This window comes from Kwoniella newhampshirensis, chromosome 5, assembly GCF_039105145.1.
Source record: "Kwoniella newhampshirensis strain CBS 13917 chromosome 5, whole genome shotgun sequence".
Taxonomy (NCBI): domain Eukaryota; kingdom Fungi; phylum Basidiomycota; class Tremellomycetes; order Tremellales; family Cryptococcaceae; genus Kwoniella; species Kwoniella newhampshirensis.
This window is the reverse complement of record NC_089959.1, coordinates 1,541,938-1,562,285: the sequence shown is the minus strand read 5'-3', so window position 1 is coordinate 1,562,285 and position 20,348 is coordinate 1,541,938. Positions and strand designations below refer to the sequence as shown.

The window sequence follows — 20,348 nt, the reverse complement described above, 5'->3', positions numbered from 1 at the left end:
CAGGCATCTCACCTGTTGTATTCCAGTACGATCTGCATGAACATGTTCTGATTCGGAGCGATTGCGTACATCACGTGATCTTGTATTCGGTTATTGCGTTGCCCCGCCCATATTCCGATTGATAACAAAGCAGAGCGAAGGGCAAGTCGGACACCCACCCGACAGAAAAGTCTACATATATAGATGACGATGATGGTGGTCTTCTTCTTCTTCTTCTTCACCTTGAGTGGGACGTTTGTGCTCATAAAGACCGCAACCAAAGCATCATGTCTCTCGGTGGTCGTAAACTTCTATCGTACGTCCCGAGCCAGAGTTTGATATCGCCATGTCAGGTCGAACCAGCTGAATGATTCTGAATCCAGTTTCGGTGTGGATGTGGATGCCGTATCAGGATGGTATGTGCACCATTCACTCACTCCTCTACCCTTTCCCTCTCCAGCTCTGTCTCCGCGTCCATTTCTTGTTCTCCGTGTCCGCTTGCATTACAGCAGAACACCTTTATCCAGCCCATAATACTTCGAAACAGGAGACAGAGTACTGACCCAGACCCCCTCCTCCTTTCAGGCTCGGCTCGTACGGCGGCGAAGATTCTCCAGGCGACATCTCACGAGGCATGTTCGCGGGCGAAGTCGGCGCTCCGCGACTATTGAAACTGTTCAAGAAATACGGGATAAAGACCACTTGGTTCATCCCTGGTCACAGTCTGGATACATTCCCGAAGGAGATGGCGGCTGTCAGAGATGATGGTCATGAGATGTGAGTGGACAGGTTTACAGACGGGTGGGGAGGGGCGAGCAGTGGACAGGGGAGGATGGGTCGAGGAAGGGTTGAGCTGGTGCTGGAATGATAGACGTTGATCGGCTGATCAACGGGGTTTCAAGAGTGTGGAACTGGAAAGTCTATCAAGGTCTCGCAGAGAGGGCTAGGGGAAGGAAGAAATGAACAATCAAGCAGAGAGAAAAGACGACAAGGTGGAAATACTCATTCCCTCCCTTTCCCCAACAGCGGTCTTCACGGCTACTCACACGAGAACCCCACAGCAATGTCTCCTCAGCAACAACGGGATATCCTCGAGCACACGTTCAAGCAACTTACCGAGTTCGCGGGGAAACCACCGGTAGGCAGCGTCGCCCCTTGGTGGGAGGTCAGTAAAGAGGGGACGGAGATGCTCCTCGAGCATGGGATCTTGTACGGTGCGTTGTCCCTCATCAGTGATCTGTCCTATTCCTCGCGATCAAACCTCTTTCTATTCGTAGACTTCAAGTTCCCATCCCATCTCATGCCTGTCACTCCAGGAGATAATGGTTGACCTTTCTGTTTCTACAATCAGACCACTCCTTCCAACACCATGACTGCTTGCCGTACTGGCTCCGTATGGGTGACAGCTGGAAGAACATCAACTACGACGAACCTGCCAAGACATGGATGCAGCCCCTGAAACGAGGCGAAGAGACCGGCATGGTCGAGATCGCCGGTAACTGGGATGTAAGTGTATTTCCTCGCCGGAAGACATCGTCGTCGTGTCAATCGGCGTTTGCGTTCGTGCTTCCTCGCTGACCTACACTACTGATCATATCCCTCATAGCTCGACGATCTACCTCCTATGATGTTCATCAAATCTGCACCCAACTCTCAAGGATTCGTCTCTCCCCAAGTGATCGAGCAGAAGTGGAAAGATCACTTTGAATACTGTTATCGTGAATACCCAGATGGGTTCATCATGCCCATCACCATCCATCCGGATGTTGCCGGTCGACCTCGTAAGTTCACCAATCATAGAGATGTCTGTACAGCTTCCCAAATCAAAAGCCTGCTGACATTCGCTCTTTCTCCCCGCACAGACGTACTCATGATGCTTGGACGATTTATCGAATGGGTCAACACTCACGATGGAGTGGAATGGGTCCCTATGAAGGATATCGCTGAGCAATTCAGGAAGTCCAATCCTGCACCAGAAGGAGCGCTCATGCCCAAGGGATTGTGAAGCTCAATCAGTCGGTAGTGTGGTGCGGTAATGTGAGAAGTATTTGCCTATCAGGTTGCTGCAAGAACGATCATTTGACGCCGATCGGACGGACGGGAGCTTTGAGTGGCACGAAACGTGCCGAGATGTGATAATTCCGCATACTAAGCTCTAATGTTCCATCTAGAATGTTGCTACGGGTTTCAAAGGGTGACTATGGATACAGAAGATCGATCTCGTTGCCCTGCCCCAATGGCAGGAGGTGCGACCGAATAGTAAGATAAGTGGGAAGGAAAGGCGGCGGGGAATTCCATCTAAAGAGCAGCATACAGTGATAGTCCAGTCCGAGACCGAGACTGACGACAGATCGTCCTACGGAAGCGCCTAACCCACCAGATGAAGTGCTATAGAAGCCATCCAACCGCAATGTCAGCATCACACTCTTTCAGTGTCCTCAAGTCCTGTACACTCACGACCAGTCTTTGTCCCTGCGACCGCTCCATTGTCGACATCCCCCGTGTTCTCAAGGTGTTCAAGCTGCTGATCTGTCCCTTTCTTTTCAGCCCCGCCAGGTCCGGTCTCCTGACCTCCGATGAACGTGGCATCGCTGTGTATCCTCCCATCCCCGACTTCTGTGAGATGTCGCGTCGAAGGCGTCCATGACGATGATCTCCAAGCGGGGACTTTGGTCCGGTACAACTCATCGACTTCTTCGAGGGAGATACCTCGGGTCTGTGATCGAGCGTTCAGCTAGATTGTACCTCACTTCATGCCGAAAGATTGGATCGACGACTGACCTCGGGGATCATGAAGAATACGTAGACGAAGGCGAAGACCAAGCAACCGCAGAAAACCAACAGTATCCTGTTGTAAGACCAGGGCATGAGCATGACGAGCATGACGTGTGATTGCAGGGCGAGAGCTGTGACTCACAAAGGTCCGATGTCGTCGGCGATCAGAGGTGAGAAGTAACTCAACAAGAAGTTCCAGAGCCAGTTAGTGGCAGCTGAAGTTGTTTGTCGGGCGTCAGCTCTGAAATGAACGGGCTCAAATCCCGAGAGGTGGTAGAAAACACTTGCCTGCCAGTGCAATACATTTAGGTCGTACTCTGAGAGGGAAAGTTTCGCCAAGTAACACCCCTGCGCACAATTAGGCAAGGTCAGCCCGATCTCCAGTCAACATTCGGCGACCGCGACGAGATTGAGGATCAGACTTACAAGGAGTTGGTCCCCAGAACAAACTGTAGAACGAGACATGGATGACCGCAAAGGCCACCAACACCTGACCTCCGAGCTTGGTCTGCTTTTCCGTCAACCCGGCGACGTCGGTATAGAAGTGCCCGACCAGACCCGCAATGATGGCGCATATCGCTTGAGCGAGAGAACCGATCAATAGTGATTTTCGGCGTCCGACATGCTCGATCGTCCACATCGCTGGAAGGACCATGGCGAGTGAAACTCCACCGAGAACCGTTTGGATCTCTGAGGTTGGAACGAGTTGTCAGCATTAACATATCTCAGCATGATTTGAGGTTCTGAAATGGTTTGATCGTCTACGATGATACTGACCGTACGAGTTGAGTGAGAGTCGAGCGTTCTCGAAGAAGACGGGACCGTACTGTGGAGTGGGAGGATCATCAACCAACTAGAACAAAGCTTGATCTCGCAGAGTGTAGCGGTTGACATACGTAGTAATAGAAGTTTCTGTAGGTTGACCAGATCAGTCAAGGTGTCTGTCTGTGGGTAATCAAAGTGCCACTCACTGTCCATTGAGCTGCTGAAGAAACTGGATCATACAGCCGTTCAGAGTTCTCTTCCACACTTTCAGGTGAAGACCGACGTCAGTTTTGCTCCTTTCCTGCTCGCTGCCACATCTTGTCCAAACCATTTCCAAATTGTGCAACGGAGAGGGCAACCGGTACTCACTCGCAGATCTCATACTGAACGCTTCCATCCAACCCGCCTTCCCACCCTCGTTCTCTTCCTTGATAGCCTGTTCCAACTCCACCAGCACCTCCCTCGTCAAAGGATCATCGACCTCGCAATCGTTCAGACTCGCAATCGCTTTCAACGCCTGCGTCTCTTTTCCTTTGCCGAGGAGAAGACGTGGTGATTCGGGGAGTAAGACGGCTCCGCCCATTAGAAAACCGCCCCATATCAGTTGGAGCCCGATGGGAATTCGCCAAGATGCAGAGTTTTTTATGTGGTGGCTGTGATTAGGAACGACAATCAGCGAACAAGTCCGGATCGAATGGTCGCACAGGCATTGGGAGGCGTAGCTTGGTTTGCGCTGACCATGGACTGCCACTCACGTTCCGAGATCAACAAGGTAGGCAAGGAAAAGGCCCGAAGCGATCTGTACCTGATACAAGACCAATAACGTCCCTCGCAGCTTCTTCGGAGCAGCTTCACCAATGTACAGAGGCACGATAGCTGAAAGGGCGCCGACACCGAGACCAGCCACAAAACGACTAGAGATAAAGGTCAGCGTGAGAAGAGATGGTAGAGAAGATGGAGTGGTCGTGGACTTACCCCGCGGTGAGTTGTCCCAGACCGAAGGAGGATACTTGGATGATGACACCGATTGTGAACTGGGTTTACATCATCAGCAACAGCCTCTTCCGAGTAACCCAGGTCGATAGTAGCTCAACACCGAGTTTGTGTCAACCCAGATAATGGGACAAAACTCACAATGGCCGACCAGAAAAGGATGGAACCTTTCCTTCCAATTGTGTCACTCGTGAAACCTTCATCACAGGAAACAAACATCAGTCCATCATCACCGTTGCAAAGTATGAGACACGTGCTCGACTCACTCTGCAAAAGAGCTCCGAAGAATGTACCGGCGGAAAGAAGGGATGTGATGATACTTTGATTCTGGGATGAAAGGGCGCTGGCGCCAGGTTGCATGTGTGCGACAAAGTCGGGCTGTGAAGGTAAGTGAAGAGAGATGCGTCAGTTCTGGGTGTGTGTCCGGATGAGGCCGGATACAAACGTACCATAATCAGACATCCTGAGATGTAACCGATCTGTATTGTGCGGTCTCGGTCAGTCCTCTTGTGCATGTTGGCTCTCAACACGGCAACACATACATCGTAGCCGAAGACCCAACCCCCAACTGCATGAGCACATCGTCAGCACGAGTAGTGATTCCCTGTCACTCCTTTTTGCCGTCCAACTCACACGCTGCAAAGAAACAGAAGATGATCGAGCGTCTCATCTTGCTCGTGCTCGTATCCGTGTTCTTGCGCACTCGAAACTCAAACTTGACGTCCAGTCTTGTCCAAGGCCAATTGTACGAAGGACAACCACTCCAGTGCTGGTCAATTCTTCCAATTCTTCGTCCACACAGACAAGTGAAGATACAAGAAGAAGTTGAATTCTCTCTCCCCTCAGTAGTCAGCATCGACCACTACTCATATATATACCTCGCCAGTTTCCGAATCACGCCTCATGCGACCGGCCCTTCGACCCTTTGGTGTTTCGTCGTCGCCCCATAGGGCGCATAGGGACCCCGTAAAGCATGATTTGTGCATCACTGCGCATCGGGTGGGCGGGCGGGCCGGCCTTGATCTCTCACCATCGTTAACGTTGTTTTGGTCAAGAATTGAAAGAGGACGTCAAGATCGAGACGTCATCAATCTGCCCTCCCCTCGAGCCCTCGCGGATGCCCCGAGGGCCTCCCGCGTGCAAGGATCAGTGATCAAGACAGCCCCGGTCCCTCTTCAGGATGAAGTTGAAAATCTCAGGAGACCGGAAAAGGTTGTCGTTTGGATGATCAAGGACTTGGCCTTTTGCCTACGGCCGAAGAGACGAGAACAGGGACCATGTCATGCGGTACGTAGGGTGCTTCTCAATCTGTTCACAACAACCCTTCTTAATTCTGCCATACGACAACCGCCTTAGCTTCTTCTTGTCCCTCGCAGAGACCATTCCGTGTCTCGATGGAGATGACGGAACCCACGGGGCTCTGGACGAGAAGCAGAGGGGGCATTCGCAGTCCCCCGACTTGCGTTGGTCGGATTTTTTTGGCTCTCGACGAAAGGTTCCCATATGGACTTTGTGGATTAGCGTGGTTTTAGTTGACGTCAATGGCTGCTGGATGAACAGCCGCCGGTAGTTTGATCTGTGCTAATTTCGGCAACAACTCGTTCTTTGCGTTTCGAGACGTACACAGGAGACAATAGTCAGTCATTTCTTGTCGAGTGGAGGTCTGACGTCCTTGTGATATAGTCGGAAGAGTAGAAGCCGTTCTTGTCGGCTGTCTTCGAGGAAGCATCAGGGATCCACTTTTTATGGGCTCTGGTCTTGAACGCTTGACATGCTCGGCTTGGTCAATCTGGTCGACTCGACGATACTAGGACGTGTTCATGCATACTGCTGACATGACTGCATACACGCGCCTCGAGTCCGTCCCCTTGTACGGCGATAGAAGCTCATCGCTATGCATGTCATCGACTTCTCAAAAGTCTGCCTCTACTCTCCTCTAGCTCGCCAAATCCCAACCTCTCCATCTTCTCCACCGGCAACCAGAACCTCTCCATCCCAGTCCAATGCCAACAATCTCTCGCCCAAGACCTTTCCGTTCTTCGTGACCTTTCGCTTCTCTGCCACTTCTCCCGCTTTCGTCTGAGCCTTTGAAACGGAGAACAGGGCGTTCTTGGGCGATCTGATATCCCAAATTTGGACGATACCAGAGTATGAGGCAGATGCAAGGGTGAATGTCGAGGTTGGGTGACAGGTGATGGATGGGATGGGTGAGGATGTGGGGAGGGTGAGCGAGATGAGCGACGTGGCTGCAGTTTCCGGTGCGTTGTCAGATACAGTCACGGCGGGAACAAAGTAAGACAGTCGACCGCATTTGGGGCTGCATGGAAGAGCGAGAAGAATGCAGACTCACCTTGTCGAGTGTCCCAGAGGCAGATGGTCCTGTCCATGTTACCAGTAGCTAGTGTGCCATTCGCTTGGAACTGGTCTATGCATATAGCTGACTTGTCCGCTGGTCCTTGCTGCGAAGGAGAAACATACACCGTTAGCTCAAGACTCAACGGCAGCGCTATCATCTTGCACTCCATATGTTCGAGCCGCAACGACACTCACCCTCAAGACACCGGCTGCACCAGTATCGACCTCCCAGCCTCTCACACTACCGTCCCACCCAGCACTCCAGACCTTTCCGCTATCCAGTTTATCCCACACCAGACCACCAACTCGCCCCTGATGTCCCCTCAAAACACCATCGGGCGCTCTTCTCCACCCGCCTATTCCTGTCGAATCACCGTCCGTCAATCCTTCTATAGGGGCTTTCTCCATATCTTTCTCAAGCTTTCTCCTCTTCTTGTTGTTTTGACCGGGGAGATAAGACATGGGATCCGCCGCAACTTGATGTTCCGTCGGTTCTTCTTCGGGAATGACGTAAAAGTTCAAGTTACCGTCCCAGGATGCAGAGAAGAGTTCTCGACCTGTGGAGCTGCCGACAACGGAAGAGATGGGAGAGGTGTGGCCATACAAAGTGTACAGCTCTCGAGGAGGGGATGTCGAGTCGGGTGAGAGAGAGGGGATGGTGAAGACGTGGACTTGTCGGTCGATACCTCCTGCTGCGAGGAGGATGTTCTCTGTCTGAGTTTGAGGTGAGAGCCAGGTGCAGGATGATGCTCCAAGAGAGGTAGGTAGGGGCAAGGTGTGTAGCGCATCTGGGGAAGATGTTGATGCGGATGAGAGAGGAAGGATCTGCACGTGTGAGAGATACGAGGAGAGAAGAACATAGCTGTGAGAGGAGTCAGCTGGAATGCATAAGAGCCATCGCTTGCATACTCAAGCTCACCCTTTTCGTCCGAGGCTCAGACCTGATACCCAATCTTCCACCTCTACTCTCCCAGCCTCTTCAGGAGGCATCACGCTCCTGACATATTCCACATCGATCTGACTCTCCTCATCATTCCCCCTATTCTTCTTCACCCAGCTCTCCAAGCTTCCCCTCAACACCTCACCGTTGACCAAGAAATCGAAGGGCACGGGTTTCTTCCCATGTTCAGGGGTGTTCGAGAGGACTTTGTTGATCAGTTCTGAGAGTTGGAACCGTCGCCATTGAGCCGGGATGAGATAGGTAGATTGGGGGATGGCATCGGATTGTGATCGTGTGAAGAGGTTGATGGGTAGTTGTCGATTGGCGGAAGACGAGGACGAGGTAGATGCCAAAGGCATCGAGTGGTCTGACATGGTGATCGTGGCGCTGGTGAGATGCAATGATCTGCTGATGCTGAAGGAGTGAACAAGGTAACGACGAATGAAATATTCCAACAGGTTGCGGTCGTGGACATTTCTGAAATTTCCAAAAAGCAAACCTGATCAACTCACCCGTGCCAGGAGTAGGGATAGCAGGACATCGTGAGAAAGCTGAGGGTCAGACCACGTGACACGAATTGATCGCAGCCTCGTAAAGAGGTTTCATTCATAGTTGTCATCTACTAGCTATGCATGTCGTTCATCTGCGTCAAAAGCAAGATGCAACAGTTCCCGACCATCTTACCACCACCACCACTCCCCGACGGATCAGAAGCGCCTGCACGATCCGCAGAGAAACATGCCAACCTCGTGCGATTTCAATCTGAGTTGGAGGTGAGAGACTTTGTTGTCGTCTCCGTAGTCATAATAGAGGTCTCTGTCCGAATGTGTAGTAGTCTTGAAACCGTGTTACGAGGTTTGTTGGAGCTGATGTATGTGGTTGATAGTTCGTGCAATGTCTTGCTCATCCTCAATACCTACACGAGTTATCTATACAAGGGTATCTATCCAAACCGCCCTTCTTGACATACCTCGAATACCTGGAATACTGGAGATCACCTGAATACGTGAAGTTCATAACGTACGTCTATTTCCTCTTCATCCCGTCCCGTCTTGTCGTTGTCTTACTTTCTATGATGACCGAGGGGGAACAAGAGCTGATCGGCGTCGGACTCCCAGATATCCAACATGTCTAGTCTATCTGACTTTACTTCAGACGGAACTGTTCAAAAGTAGATTGAACGATATGGGATTCATCAACGAGCTGATACGAGTCGGTACGAGACATCATGAGACGTGGTGAGTTGCTTCTCTTCTAAGCTATATAATCCCGAAAGCCCATGCTCGCTCTTCAGCCGTACATTCCCGCACCGTGTTGTGGAATTCTACGTATGATTACTTGGACCGATCGCTGATCGTTTTGATCTTCTAGGCGCGTGGAGAAACCACCGTCGCCAGAGGCCCCAACCGAAGAGGATCCAAGTCAGACGATCGATCATGGTGCCGACGACGACGAACGCGACGATAATGATGCGAACGAGAAGAAGAATGGAGAAGGCGATGGGGCACCTCGCGGAAGACGGAAAGGCGGCGGTCAAGGTCATGCCAAGGGACGATCCAGCCTGAGCAGTGTGACTGGCATTCCGCCTGTGTAATCTCCATTAGAGGTGGACGTCAGGGATTTGCTGTGTAACGACCGCTATGACGATCATGATGACAGTGGCATAATTACTATGAACATGTATGGGTATCTATACACACCCTCGATGGTGTTTTTGCGTCATGGTCTTGTCCCTGTCATAACTCATGTCGTCGGGCTCACAAACCCTAAGCAGCATCCATCGCATCACCCATACCCCAGCTCGCCGCAGTACCTGTTCCACCCATTGTGTCCACGGCTAACAGGTTCACGATCGGCTTATCCTTTCTACTCAAAGCTCGGAGCACGTCCTGCGCTAAGAAGCCGCCTAGCACAGCTAGTGTCGGCGCGAAGAAGTGTGTGGCGTGAGTTGCGAGATGTCTACATTGACCACACGGATCAGCTCGATATGCAAACAAGCGGCAGATGAGCAGAGAACTCACTCGATCATGTCAGCTTCGATTGACGGCAAGGCCTTGGAGTTGACGCCCAACTCCACTCGTATTCTTTCCGCAATGTCCTTAAGCTCGGCAACTTGGCCCTCACCTCCTATAGGCAACACTCCCTTCTCATTCTCATAACTCCATAAGGCTACAAGCAAGATATTAACACGGTTCATCTCAAGCTTGGTATGCTGACAAACCCACCTAGAAGGGCGATTGCAAGGCCCGGTTGCGCCTTCTTCGTTGTACCCCTTGTCAAGCCTCTGAATGGACTGCCTCCTTGGTCTGTTTCCGTCGAAGCTTTCGACCATCCTAAAGAGGAAATAGCAGTGCTGAGGGATGAGTATGACAGAGATTTCTTCGCGATACCGGACGGAAGGCTGCATCATCACTTGTTAGCTAATACACAGTGAAAGAAGAATCACAGGAAAAAGCGGACGAATGGCAGAGGAAGACGACTCACTTGACGACATATTCGTATGACTCTCCTAGGTCGGCAAAGACGTAACCGTAGAAGCCATATGTCCCCGCACCGTAAAACATTGTCCCGGCCTTTCTCGCTGCGGAGTCGATCGTTTCCTGTAGGTTGAAAACATCAGTCACTGGCCATTCGACCCGTCCACAGCTTACACTCTCCTTCTCTACAGATCACAGTCAAAAGCTGCACGTACCATCAGACTTCGTGTCAAGTCGCAAGCGACGACGACATCAACCTTCTCCTTCTTCAGCAACTCCACCGTCTCTTCCTCTGATCCGCCCACGAACGGTTCCAGAGTGTCCAGCTTCGTCAGTGATACCAGCGGATTCAGCGAGGCTATTTGAGGCAAAGCAGCTTCTGTCCTCTGATCCGCGATTTACAAACGTCAGCTTCTTGTCTTGGCCTTTCCACAATCAGCCGGATTTCGAAAGCTCACAGATTTCCCTACCGCCCCTTCTTCTTCTCTGAACAAGAATCCAGTCCCCAAGTCTTCTTCGGCGACAACTCCGCCATCTGCAATGATCAATCGTCCGATACCTGCCAACACGAGATTCTTGATGGTCTCATGGGCCAAAGAGCGGAGTGAAAGGATGAGCACTGTCGAAGAGCGCATACTAAAGTTTCCCAGAGACACATTCGGGTCAGCCTATCCTCGTCCTCAAACTGCAAAATTGCCGAGACCTGAAGCATGGTGTACGATGGACATACCGATTTTGAGCTTCCAGACCCCATAATCGGATTTGACGATCATACAATGATGCTTCGTCTGATGAACGAAAGGTCGACTGATGAGCTCATTGCCGTGCTAGATCAGACACACATAAGAATCTCACCTTCTGTTATTTGTCCGTTGGTGAGCGGTTGCTGTTGAGAGGAAGTCGATGGGTCGCTCATCGTGTCTTGATTGCTCTTGACCCAGCGGAAGAGAAGGTGAAAGGAAAGTTGAAGACAGAAAGACACAATCAGCTATGATGGAGGTGTCGACCAGCGTAATGTGCCTGATATAGACAGCTAACACGTGATCTTTGTTTTGAACTTGATGGTTCATCGGAGAATCAGGCTCAACCCTAAATTTCAGATCGTCCACCGAGATAGGTCCAGCTTTGGATATCTGATTGATCAATTGATGCATTTGTAGCATTGTCCATAATCCCAGCGAACCTTTGGAGCGAGATGGTGACAGTGAAGAAGAGCACAAAGTTCGATCCGGCCGCTCATCTGAGTAAGCATGGATGGCAAGGGAAGGGAACAGGTGGGTCACGTCTCTCAATCTCCTCTGGTTTCTCCCTTCCACTTGAGACTTCATAGGGCAAGCGCAGATTTGAGCTGACAGATTGACCGTTGTCTTCCCGCTACATTACAAATCTCGCATTGATCATCATGCGCTACCGTACCGTACTTTCCGTCGGTGCGCGGGGTATGACTCTACGACATGACAGCCCTCAAACACGGTCATGCCACCCGACCACTTGCCGTCGTGCAGAAGAAGACTTTATCGGGGATAGGTAAAGATCGAGACGAGGCCGTACCATTCTGGGACCAGTGAGTGATACGATGCTTTTCATATGGAATATATCACCCAATGACCATGACTGCGCCCCTTTTCACGTTGTAATTCACCTCGATTGATTACCTTCTGACACAATAGCTAACCCCACGTCTGTGAAATAGCATATTCGCCGCGACAGCAGCTACCCTCTTCTCCCCTTCTCCCTCCTCCTCACCCGGCCCTGGTCCGAGCTCTTCCGCCCAACCCAATGGAAACGGGAAATGGGCCACTCTACCTCCTATATCCGTGACAAGTAACGGAGTTCCCACTCGATCCACTGTAGTACAGACTCCTCAACCGGCGAAATTGTCGATCAATGCCATGGCAAGATCGGGAAGGGAGTTGGCTAGGAGAGGATTGTATAGTCGGTTTTTAAGAGGGAAGGTGCTCGTTTATGAAGAAGAAGAAGAAGAAGAAGAAGATTTGCAGGGAGCGAGTGTCAAGGCGATTGGGAGTGGGAGTGGGAGTCGGAGTCGGGATGTCATAGCCGGTCGGCCAGGGGATGTGAAGGTGGAAAGGAGCGGAGACAACGGAGCGAAAGAAGAAAAGCAAGAGAAGAAGAGTAAGAGTAAAGGGAAAGCAAAGGCCGAGGCGGAAGGAAATGTCGAATTGGCAAACGAGAGCAAAGAAGAACGCAAAGCTAGACGAGAAGAGAGAGCGAGACGGAAAGCTGGGAAAAAGGTGAAGTCGTCAGAGTCATCCGTCGATGGTGCGGAGGATGAGAAATTGAAGGGCAAGAAGAGAAAGAGGGAGGGCAAAGCGACTGGAAAGGAAAAGACGAACGAGAAGAAGGAGGAGAAGAAGAAGGAGAAGAAGAAGGAGAGAGGCGAGCAAGAAGCCAAGGAACAGGTTGACGATGTGGGCGTGAAAAAGTCAGAAAAGGAGAAGAGGAGACGGAAAGACGACGAGCTCGAGGTCGAGCAGGCCGAGAAGAAGGTCAAGAAGGCCGAGAAGAAGGTCAAGAAGGCCGAGAAGAAGGTCAAGAAGGGTCAAAGCAAAGCCTGATCTATATGACATGATACCCTTTCGACGACTTTGCTACGTTCAGTGATAGGTGTTACGATGTGACGATTTCACCAAGTCCAGGTCGAAATCATGAACATGATGTCATGAAAGCATTATACTTTCTAGTCAAAATAAGTACAAGCAAGAGATACGGTGACAACTACATCAAGCTTGTCTCCCATTCCACACCCACCCATTCCTCTCCGAAGCCTACGCAATCCCTCTCACATCCATACACTAAGACAGTCCCCCATTCCATCTCGCCCTCCTCTTCAGCAGCAGTCTTATCCTCTCCCTTGACACCCGCTGCAAGCCGTTCCAGCTCTTTCTTCCTCTCTTCTTCCGACAACGGTTTCGAATCCTTCTTTTCCTCTGAGGGCTTGCCGTTCGTCGTAATTGCATTAGGCTTGAGAACGGTGATGAGAGATGGCACGAGCTGAAGCTCGAATGTCCTCTTCGATTTGCATCGTGGACAAGGGGGAACAGATGAAGGGTTGTATATAGAAGCGAGGTCGAGCTCTTCATCTTTCGCTAACGGTTTCTCGGCACCAGGGAACAGACGTTTACATATCGGTGATTGGGTAGAATACGGTAGGGGCATCCCACCGAGCTCGTATCTGCGCCACAAACATGAGATGCTGCTAGACCGTAAAGGTGAAACATAAAGAACTTACCTCAAGACCTGCTTGGCACCGCCCTCGGCAGCCTCCAACCTTCGCACAAAGTTTTCAAACACCTCATCGACGCCCTTCGGTAAGATCTTCTCCCACGCTTCCTCCAGTCCGCCATTTTGAGCGATAGCCTCATCATCAGAATCGTCATCCTCGTCCATCTCGACGTCTTCGACAGGGGGTATGTATTCGTCTAGCGTGGAGAGATACTGGGCAGGTTGATAGGCGGGCAATGGAGGTGCCAGTGTCTGACTGGCAGACTCGCTCGAGGAAGAGATAGACAGGGAGGAAAGATCGGGTGCTTCGGAGGACGTTGCGGGAGCAGCGAAAGGATTTGAGGTCGATGTTGGTGCCCCAAAGAGCGGCTGCGCCGTGCCAAAAAGAGCAGAGCTATTGGGTGTAGAATCCGCTGACAACTTTGAGAAAACAAATCAGAGCTGCTTCTTCAGGGTTGCTACACTTGCAGCTCACTGTGAACGGGTTCTTCCTCGCCTTCTCTCTCTCTGCCGCGGCTACCGTCTCCGCAGCTGCCCGCTGCTCTTCCACATCACGAACATACTCCTCGTTCCGGATCGATGCTCGGAAAGCTCGTATACTGAAAGAAGAGTCATGTGAGCTAAGGTGTTCGCCATCGCAGAGGGTAGACTTGAAGCTCACCTTCCTTCTCTCTTCTGACATTTGACCCTCGCACAACCCCAGACATATACAGTTCTGTCATTTTCCCCGCCCTCAGGTGGACAGTAAACCTGCGCTAAGAGTGGCATGGGTTTGTGACATACGCCACATCGTACTTCTTCGGGCAAAGAGGCCGATGCAGAAGAAGGAAGAGGTGGGAAAGTGGGGTAACCGCCGATGAGAGATACGCAGTGAGATTTCAAGTCAGGGTGTGAAGAAGGAATGGGACCGTCTGGAAGAGCCAGGAGAGTATTGGTATAGAGGGAAGACGAAGATGAGGATGATGAGCCCGCAGGCGAAGAAGGGGACATTTCTCGGCCGCCGGATAATGACTTGGCCAGCTGCTTGAGACCACTACGTTCCAGTCAGTCCCGCTTTCCACGTAAAATCACTAGACAGGTGAGGAAATGAGGTTTTCGAAACAGGTCCAAGCTTTTTTCTCTTGTGATAGAGCTCAGAAGATAAAGTCGCCAAACTAGTATAAGAATCGTCACCGTCATTTCCCCCAACCACACAATCCTCCAACAAGACCCACTGAGCCTTCCGTCCACACGAGGATCGATCCCTCCTCCCTCAGAACGAGGGGAGAAAGATCGATCGGGACGGAAGAGCGGGGTTGAAGGATTGGAAGAGGGAGAAGAGACTAGGTCTCGTCATCGGTGTTCATCACTGCTCATCACCTGCGAGAGGTGAAAGCTTGGACCTGTGTGGGGAGAGGGAGAAGAGCAGGCATACGTACAGGCTCAATCTGGGTTTCGGTATGTGTAGTGAAGTCTTGATGGAAGAGCAAGTGAGAAAATGAAACCGAGGCATTTTGCGTCCCAAATTTCTGGCATGAACGACCAAGCCGTGATAAGCTGCAGCCAGAGAAGAGGCCGTTTTAATGCCACGTCACAGAAGTTGTCCCCGGCTCACCTACAACCGATACGTCCACTTTGTTCGTGCTCAGCTCGAATGGATGATCGTGTACTCGCATGCTCTCATGACGACCCCCATGGATCCTGCCCGGCCAGACCCAGAGCAAGGCCGCCTCTTGGTCATCATATGTGCGAGGTATGTTTAGGCGTCAATCGCATCAAACGAATCTCGGTTACGAGTCTGTGCTGACAGATGGCACTTGACTATTACGCCCAGATCTGTCTGCACGCTGTCTTTCCACAACTGTGCTCGTATTGAACGATGGCGAGAGGAGACTGTCTGATATCACGACCACGAAGGCTGTCTGTGCCTTGAATCCATCCCCACCTCGGTGCGAAATGGAGCGTGTGTCTGGGTGGGGCAAGACAGTCAACTGAAAGTGAGGGGGAATGTCCGCAACCGTGTCAGGCTCGATGTCCGTATGAATGCATAGTATCTGCAACACATTTCCAGAGGGCAGTCAGGCAGTTACATTAGCATACGAATGGTTTCTCTGGCAGTATCGACACCGAGTCGTCTTGTAAGCATCCTTCGGCATCTGTCAACCGTATACACAAACACGTGTGGGTGGGTGGGGAAAAACAATATACTGTACATTGACACCTTTCCTTTCGTCTTTCCTTTCCTTTCCTTTCCGTATCATTCAACCTTGTATCCTTTCCTTTGTTCTCTCTTTCTAAACTAGCACACTCACTTTTCTTGTCCTTTGTTCTCACGTGTGGACGATCCGAACGGGCTCAGCTTCCTTGGCGTCTTCCCAGCGACATCTTTTCTCCGTTCGGGGGTCAGTCATGCAGCAATGGACTTCTAGTTCTCCTTTATGGCCTAAAGCCTTTTCACACCCCCACCCACCTTTTGATCCTTGGGTGACACCTTCCCGTGACTATCCCGCTCATGGCACATGGATCTACGACTTGCCAGCCTCGACTCCAAAGGATGATTCTCATGACCTCACGTCAGCCTCCGACCCGTTAACCACCGCTTGCTCCTCAGAGTCCTTTCCATTCTTTCCTCCGACCCCCGCTTCTCTCCCTCCCGCTTTCACACCGTTCCTTTCGGTCGCTCAACCCGACTCAAGCTCACCGGAACCGGTGTCTACCGGAGCCGAAGCAGCAAGGGACGATTCGAAATCGGTCCATCTGGAGAAAGCGAGGAGGGTGAGGAAGACGAAGAAGAGAAGAGCAGACGAGGACGGCACTTCGGCTCAGCAGACAAAGAAAAGGACTCGGGGTCCTTGCAGAGGTGAGTACTGTACAACTGAATAATAACCGAGATGTTCTCGTTCAGCTGATACCCTAACAGCGTACCGCAAGGGCGCCGAGAAGGCACGCGGGCCTCCCTCTTGGTGGACGGCACCAAAGGGAAGCACCGACCTTAACCAGCTGACGGCAGCCAGCTCCACCACCGTCGCACATCCATTCTCCGCCACCCCGACCGCAACCCTTCCCTCACTCCCAGCTTCCTCTCCATGTCTTCCTCTTTCCACCGACCCCTGTCATCCTTCAATCGCTTTATTCGACCAATGGCTTTACGAAGGTCGGCACGAGATTTCAAGCATGGTGCCTCAGCCGTCCAGCGATGGTAGCCGTGATGGCTCCATCGCGACCCCACCACCCTCTTTCGCGGCATTGAACTTCGACCTCGATGCAATCTTCCCTATGCCGGAAGGGGACGAAGCGGATCTCTCATTTTTGGCAACCTTGGCGGGGAGAGGGAGTCAGACCGAGGATTCGTTTGTGAGTATTCTCCACGTCTGTCAGTACATAGCAACACCTGTTGAATTGGTCCGCCGTAGTCCAACCTCAACTACCACGGCGGGCGAAAGGAGTGAGTGCGAGCTTCAAAGAGGCAATCCCAGAAGAGCAGCCCAACACAACTAACAGACGGCAAGATAGTATTGAGAAGGCAATATTCCAACATGGTGAAAGGTTACACTAGCCTTTCGGCTCGTGTGATTCCAGCGACCTTCCCGCCGGCAAGTACGGAGAATGCATGTATATAGAATGACATGAACGCCGAACAAGGCCCCCGGGAACGCCACCCGCTGTTCCAATTTTTCCCTATTCATGTCTCGCCACCCGAGCTGTGTACTGTATGCCGCGACTGTTTTTGTTCTTTTTGTTCAGTGGGACGGCAAATTGCCTGCGCAGAGAAAAAGGGCTTTTCCTATCATGATGCGGTGCAAATAATTGCCTCCAGTGCAAAGGATTGTTTTCTCGTTCTTGGCTCTCGTTACCGCTCAGTCGACGCAAGCACGAGGTCAGCCTGAGCAACAGCTTCGACGAGTGGACAATCGAACACGAATCACAAGGCGCAAAGTCACATCCACCGTCAAAACATTGATCAACAGACTCTAGAGTACCTTGAACATCGCTTTCTTTGCTACATCCGCTCTTCACTTTCATACCTCAACCTACGTTGGAAACATCTCTTCCTATAACCTCAACAATTGAGAAACATCACATCGATTACACCGGACCACATACCGAGTCCATCATCGACTCAACCCGAGTCATCTGATCGTAATCGCAGCGGACATTTCTGAACAACACCCAAACCACCTTCGTAGCTCTCAACTCATTTGATCCTTCCTTCCCTCTGCATCCAACTCTTTGCTGGTCCCTTGGATCGACTTTACGAGTCTGGTGCTAATCCATCTACTACAGACGAAACACGATGTCAGGTCAGAGGTATACGCCGGTACCGGGGTTTGGGGCAGAGCAGCGGAATTCAGGATATGGTGAGTGCTTTGTTATTCGAATCGGGGTGAAAAAAAAACGTCTGTCGATGTCAGGGGGAGGGGGGCAGACATCATTCCCGAATGATTTCAAATGGTCAACAACGTGATCATGATGGTGTGCTGCATAGATGAGAGGGATGTCATTATCCAGAGGATATTGGAAAGTCAACCAGGCAGGACTAATCTGTCAACAAGACGCAGTCACTCCTCATATCTATACTGACGAGAAGCACTCCTTTCACCCACCAACCCTTTCTCCCCTTACTTGGATCTGGGCATTGCTGAATCATTGCGACAGTCTGCATAGCTGGACTGTGCTGACATATATCGTTTTCGCCTTTCTCTCGTCTCATGGTCTCACCTGCACTGAATCCAACGGCAACTTGGCATCAATAACGTCTCTTGGTCCGGCTTGGCTTGACAGGATTTGACGATTACGATTCGAGATATCCCACTGTGAGTCTGAGATCTTACTGTTACAACTGCTACTGTTACCTACTGTATCAAGATTTTCGTTCAAATACCTGACATGCCTTTGTATCCGCAGCCTCAACGTCTCTCGTCCTATTCCACTACCCCCTTTCACGATCGAACACCTTCAACACAATCATTCAAAGAACTGCCGCCGCCTCCTCACTCGGCAACCGTTCCCACAGCAGGTCTCACCATGCCTCTCATGTCTGAGTTTCCTTCATCTTCTCGTGCTACCACCGGCCCGAGAGGAGGTTACTTCGACCCCACATCACGACAAAATATCCCGTCAGAACACTATTATCCAATGTCCGACCCTTCTACATTCACGGACACTCGACCTGCCAGATCGGGGAACAAGAGAAAGATGTTGATATGGGGAGGAGCGATCTTGGGTGTCCTGGCTCTGATAGGTATCATCGTGGGAGTTGTAGTCAGCCAGGTCAAGAAGAACAACAACAGCAGCGGCAACAGTAGTGGAAGTTCCGCATCCACAAATGGCACGAATGGATCGACTTTGAGTAACCCGAATGATCCGAGCAAGTTCGCGAAGGATAGTAATCTACATCAAAGCTTTTGGGGATTTGCCTACACACCTAATGTGAGTGAGGCTTGGTCATACATACACATCGTAAAGATATGACCGAAGCTGATGACCGGCCGTTCGGACAGCTCGCTCAAGTGCCATGGTGCGGTGCAACCCAGACCAATGTCACAAGAGATATCCAAGTGAGTGGCCTCATATCATCAAATCGTAACGACCAAATTCATGCTGATGTATCGATTCAGCTACTCTCTCAAATCACCACTCGTTTACGATTGTATGGAGCAAACTGTAATCAGACGGCCTTGGTCCTACAGGCGATCCAGGATACGAAAGTCAACATGACTGTCTGGCTTGGCATATGTACGGTGCTTCCATCTTTTAGTGTATCGGTACGCGCTGACACCCATGAACAGATGTCGACTCTAATCAGACCGCCTACACGACCCAGCTGGAGGCCGTCACAGATGCATTAAAGACTTATGGAACAGATCATGTCTCTGGGGTCAGTTATGCTGGTCCTGAAGATACTCTAGACAACGAGGCTCACGTCACGTCTACCTTAGGTCACCGTTGGAAATGAGTACATTCTCAATACTGCTGGTACGACGAGTACCACCTCTTCCGCCTACATCTCATCGGTCGGAGAGATCACGGACAAGATTGCCGAAGTCAACACCACAATTCAAGGTTTAAATCTAAGCAAGACCCTCCCGATCGGGACTTCTGATGCGGGCAGTATCATGAGCACGAGGCTGGCCTCTGGTGTCGACTACTTTATGGCGAACGTCCACCCGTAAGTTCTCCCCATCGTTTTCATAGTCTCCCAGCTAATACGCCTTTCCGGTGATCAAGGTGGTTCGGATCACTCCCGATCGACCAGGCTGCAGAATGGACTAACACTTACTTTCAAGAGACCGACGTAGCTGTAGCCGCTACCGCTGATAACAACCCCACATGTTATATTGCGGAGACGGGCTGGCCTACACAATCTATGAATGCTTCAGAGGCGAATGATGGAGCAGGCAGTCCGCAGGGTGATGCCAGTGTCGCGAATCTGCAGAGTAAGCCGAAGAAATATTGGTCTTTGAAGGCATCAGCTGACAGACCTACAGCTTTCTTGGACACTTTTGTTTGTCAAGCAAATGCCAATGGCACTGAATACTTTTAGTGAGTCGAGTCGAGATGATTGATCGCGCTATCGAGGCAGAAAAGCCTGACGATCACGGTCCAGTTTCGAAGCGTTTGATGAGCCTTGGAAGGCGTGAGTCACGTTCCGACATTGCCGAAACCGTAGAGCTGATCGGACTTGTGATGTAGCCAATTCGGCGGGGTTGAACCGTACTGGGGTTTGTTTGACTCGAACAGAAACCTCAAGGAAATCAAAATCCCTGTTTGTTGATGCGAGGCGGGACATGAATCCGAAATTTGTTCACTTTTCGGCGTGGGCAGCGACTGGACCACTGCAT

The 20,348-nt window shown here is 51.1% G+C and overlaps 9 protein-coding genes across 9 annotated transcripts; 5 read left to right on the top strand and 4 right to left on the bottom strand.

Moving 5' to 3' along the window:
• Positions 1–266: 266 nt before the first annotated feature.
• IAR55_003134 (uncharacterized protein) lies at positions 267–1,984 on the top strand (the record flags this gene model as incomplete). The annotated part of the gene is made up of 7 exons (XM_066946243.1): positions 267–295; positions 363–395; positions 565–756; positions 1,006–1,193; positions 1,331–1,485; positions 1,586–1,760; positions 1,842–1,984. 7 exons carry the CDS (start codon positions 267–269, stop codon positions 1,982–1,984), a joined length of 915 nt encoding a protein of 304 aa, XP_066803744.1.
• A 363-nt stretch (positions 1,985–2,347) lies between these two features.
• On the bottom strand, positions 2,348–5,182 carry IAR55_003133 (uncharacterized protein; the record flags this gene model as incomplete). The annotated part of the gene is made up of 17 exons (XM_066946242.1): positions 2,348–2,367; positions 2,437–2,695; positions 2,761–2,827; positions 2,897–2,969; positions 3,043–3,102; positions 3,181–3,444; positions 3,532–3,580; positions 3,651–3,666; positions 3,726–3,783; positions 3,889–4,172; positions 4,275–4,433; positions 4,495–4,553; positions 4,654–4,709; positions 4,779–4,890; positions 4,962–4,991; positions 5,055–5,080; positions 5,146–5,182. The coding sequence occupies 17 exons, from the start codon at positions 5,180–5,182 to the stop codon at positions 2,348–2,350; spliced, it is 1,629 nt and encodes a 542-aa protein (XP_066803743.1).
• A 1,256-nt stretch (positions 5,183–6,438) lies between these two features.
• On the bottom strand, positions 6,439–8,348 carry IAR55_003132 (ribosome biogenesis protein YTM1; the record flags this gene model as incomplete). Its single annotated transcript, XM_066946241.1, has 5 exons — positions 6,439–6,758; positions 6,863–6,971; positions 7,063–7,729; positions 7,787–8,221; positions 8,320–8,348. 5 exons carry the CDS (start codon positions 8,346–8,348, stop codon positions 6,439–6,441), a joined length of 1,560 nt encoding a protein of 519 aa, XP_066803742.1.
• Positions 8,349–8,466: 118 nt separating this feature from the next.
• Positions 8,467–9,401, top strand: IAR55_003131 (uncharacterized protein; the record flags this gene model as incomplete). Its single annotated transcript, XM_066946240.1, has 4 exons — positions 8,467–8,580; positions 8,694–8,827; positions 8,926–9,045; positions 9,179–9,401. 4 exons carry the CDS (start codon positions 8,467–8,469, stop codon positions 9,399–9,401), a joined length of 591 nt encoding a protein of 196 aa, XP_066803741.1.
• Positions 9,402–9,573: 172 nt separating this feature from the next.
• On the bottom strand, positions 9,574–11,200 carry IAR55_003130 (uncharacterized protein; the record flags this gene model as incomplete). The annotated part of the gene is made up of 8 exons (XM_066946239.1): positions 9,574–9,766; positions 9,829–9,976; positions 10,033–10,208; positions 10,292–10,407; positions 10,500–10,670; positions 10,743–10,920; positions 11,015–11,072; positions 11,140–11,200. The coding sequence occupies 8 exons, from the start codon at positions 11,198–11,200 to the stop codon at positions 9,574–9,576; spliced, it is 1,101 nt and encodes a 366-aa protein (XP_066803740.1).
• A 279-nt stretch (positions 11,201–11,479) lies between these two features.
• IAR55_003129 (uncharacterized protein) lies at positions 11,480–12,860 on the top strand (the record flags this gene model as incomplete). Its single annotated transcript, XM_066946238.1, has 3 exons — positions 11,480–11,558; positions 11,746–11,848; positions 11,978–12,860. 3 exons carry the CDS (start codon positions 11,480–11,482, stop codon positions 12,858–12,860), a joined length of 1,065 nt encoding a protein of 354 aa, XP_066803739.1.
• Positions 12,861–13,020: 160 nt separating this feature from the next.
• IAR55_003128 (uncharacterized protein) lies at positions 13,021–14,517 on the bottom strand (the record flags this gene model as incomplete). The annotated part of the gene is made up of 4 exons (XM_066946237.1): positions 13,021–13,477; positions 13,535–13,947; positions 14,003–14,126; positions 14,189–14,517. The coding sequence occupies 4 exons, from the start codon at positions 14,515–14,517 to the stop codon at positions 13,021–13,023; spliced, it is 1,323 nt and encodes a 440-aa protein (XP_066803738.1).
• A 1,398-nt stretch (positions 14,518–15,915) lies between these two features.
• Positions 15,916–16,955, top strand: IAR55_003127 (uncharacterized protein; the record flags this gene model as incomplete). The annotated part of the gene is made up of 3 exons (XM_066946236.1): positions 15,916–16,366; positions 16,427–16,860; positions 16,920–16,955. 3 exons carry the CDS (start codon positions 15,916–15,918, stop codon positions 16,953–16,955), a joined length of 921 nt encoding a protein of 306 aa, XP_066803737.1.
• Positions 16,956–17,800: 845 nt separating this feature from the next.
• IAR55_003126 (uncharacterized protein) lies at positions 17,801–20,281 on the top strand (the record flags this gene model as incomplete). The annotated part of the gene is made up of 11 exons (XM_066946235.1): positions 17,801–17,864; positions 18,289–18,320; positions 18,412–18,936; positions 19,008–19,064; positions 19,125–19,242; positions 19,296–19,384; positions 19,446–19,675; positions 19,735–19,943; positions 19,995–20,049; positions 20,114–20,143; positions 20,200–20,281. The coding sequence occupies 11 exons, from the start codon at positions 17,801–17,803 to the stop codon at positions 20,279–20,281; spliced, it is 1,491 nt and encodes a 496-aa protein (XP_066803736.1).
• Between the last annotated feature and the right edge of the window lie 67 nt (positions 20,282–20,348).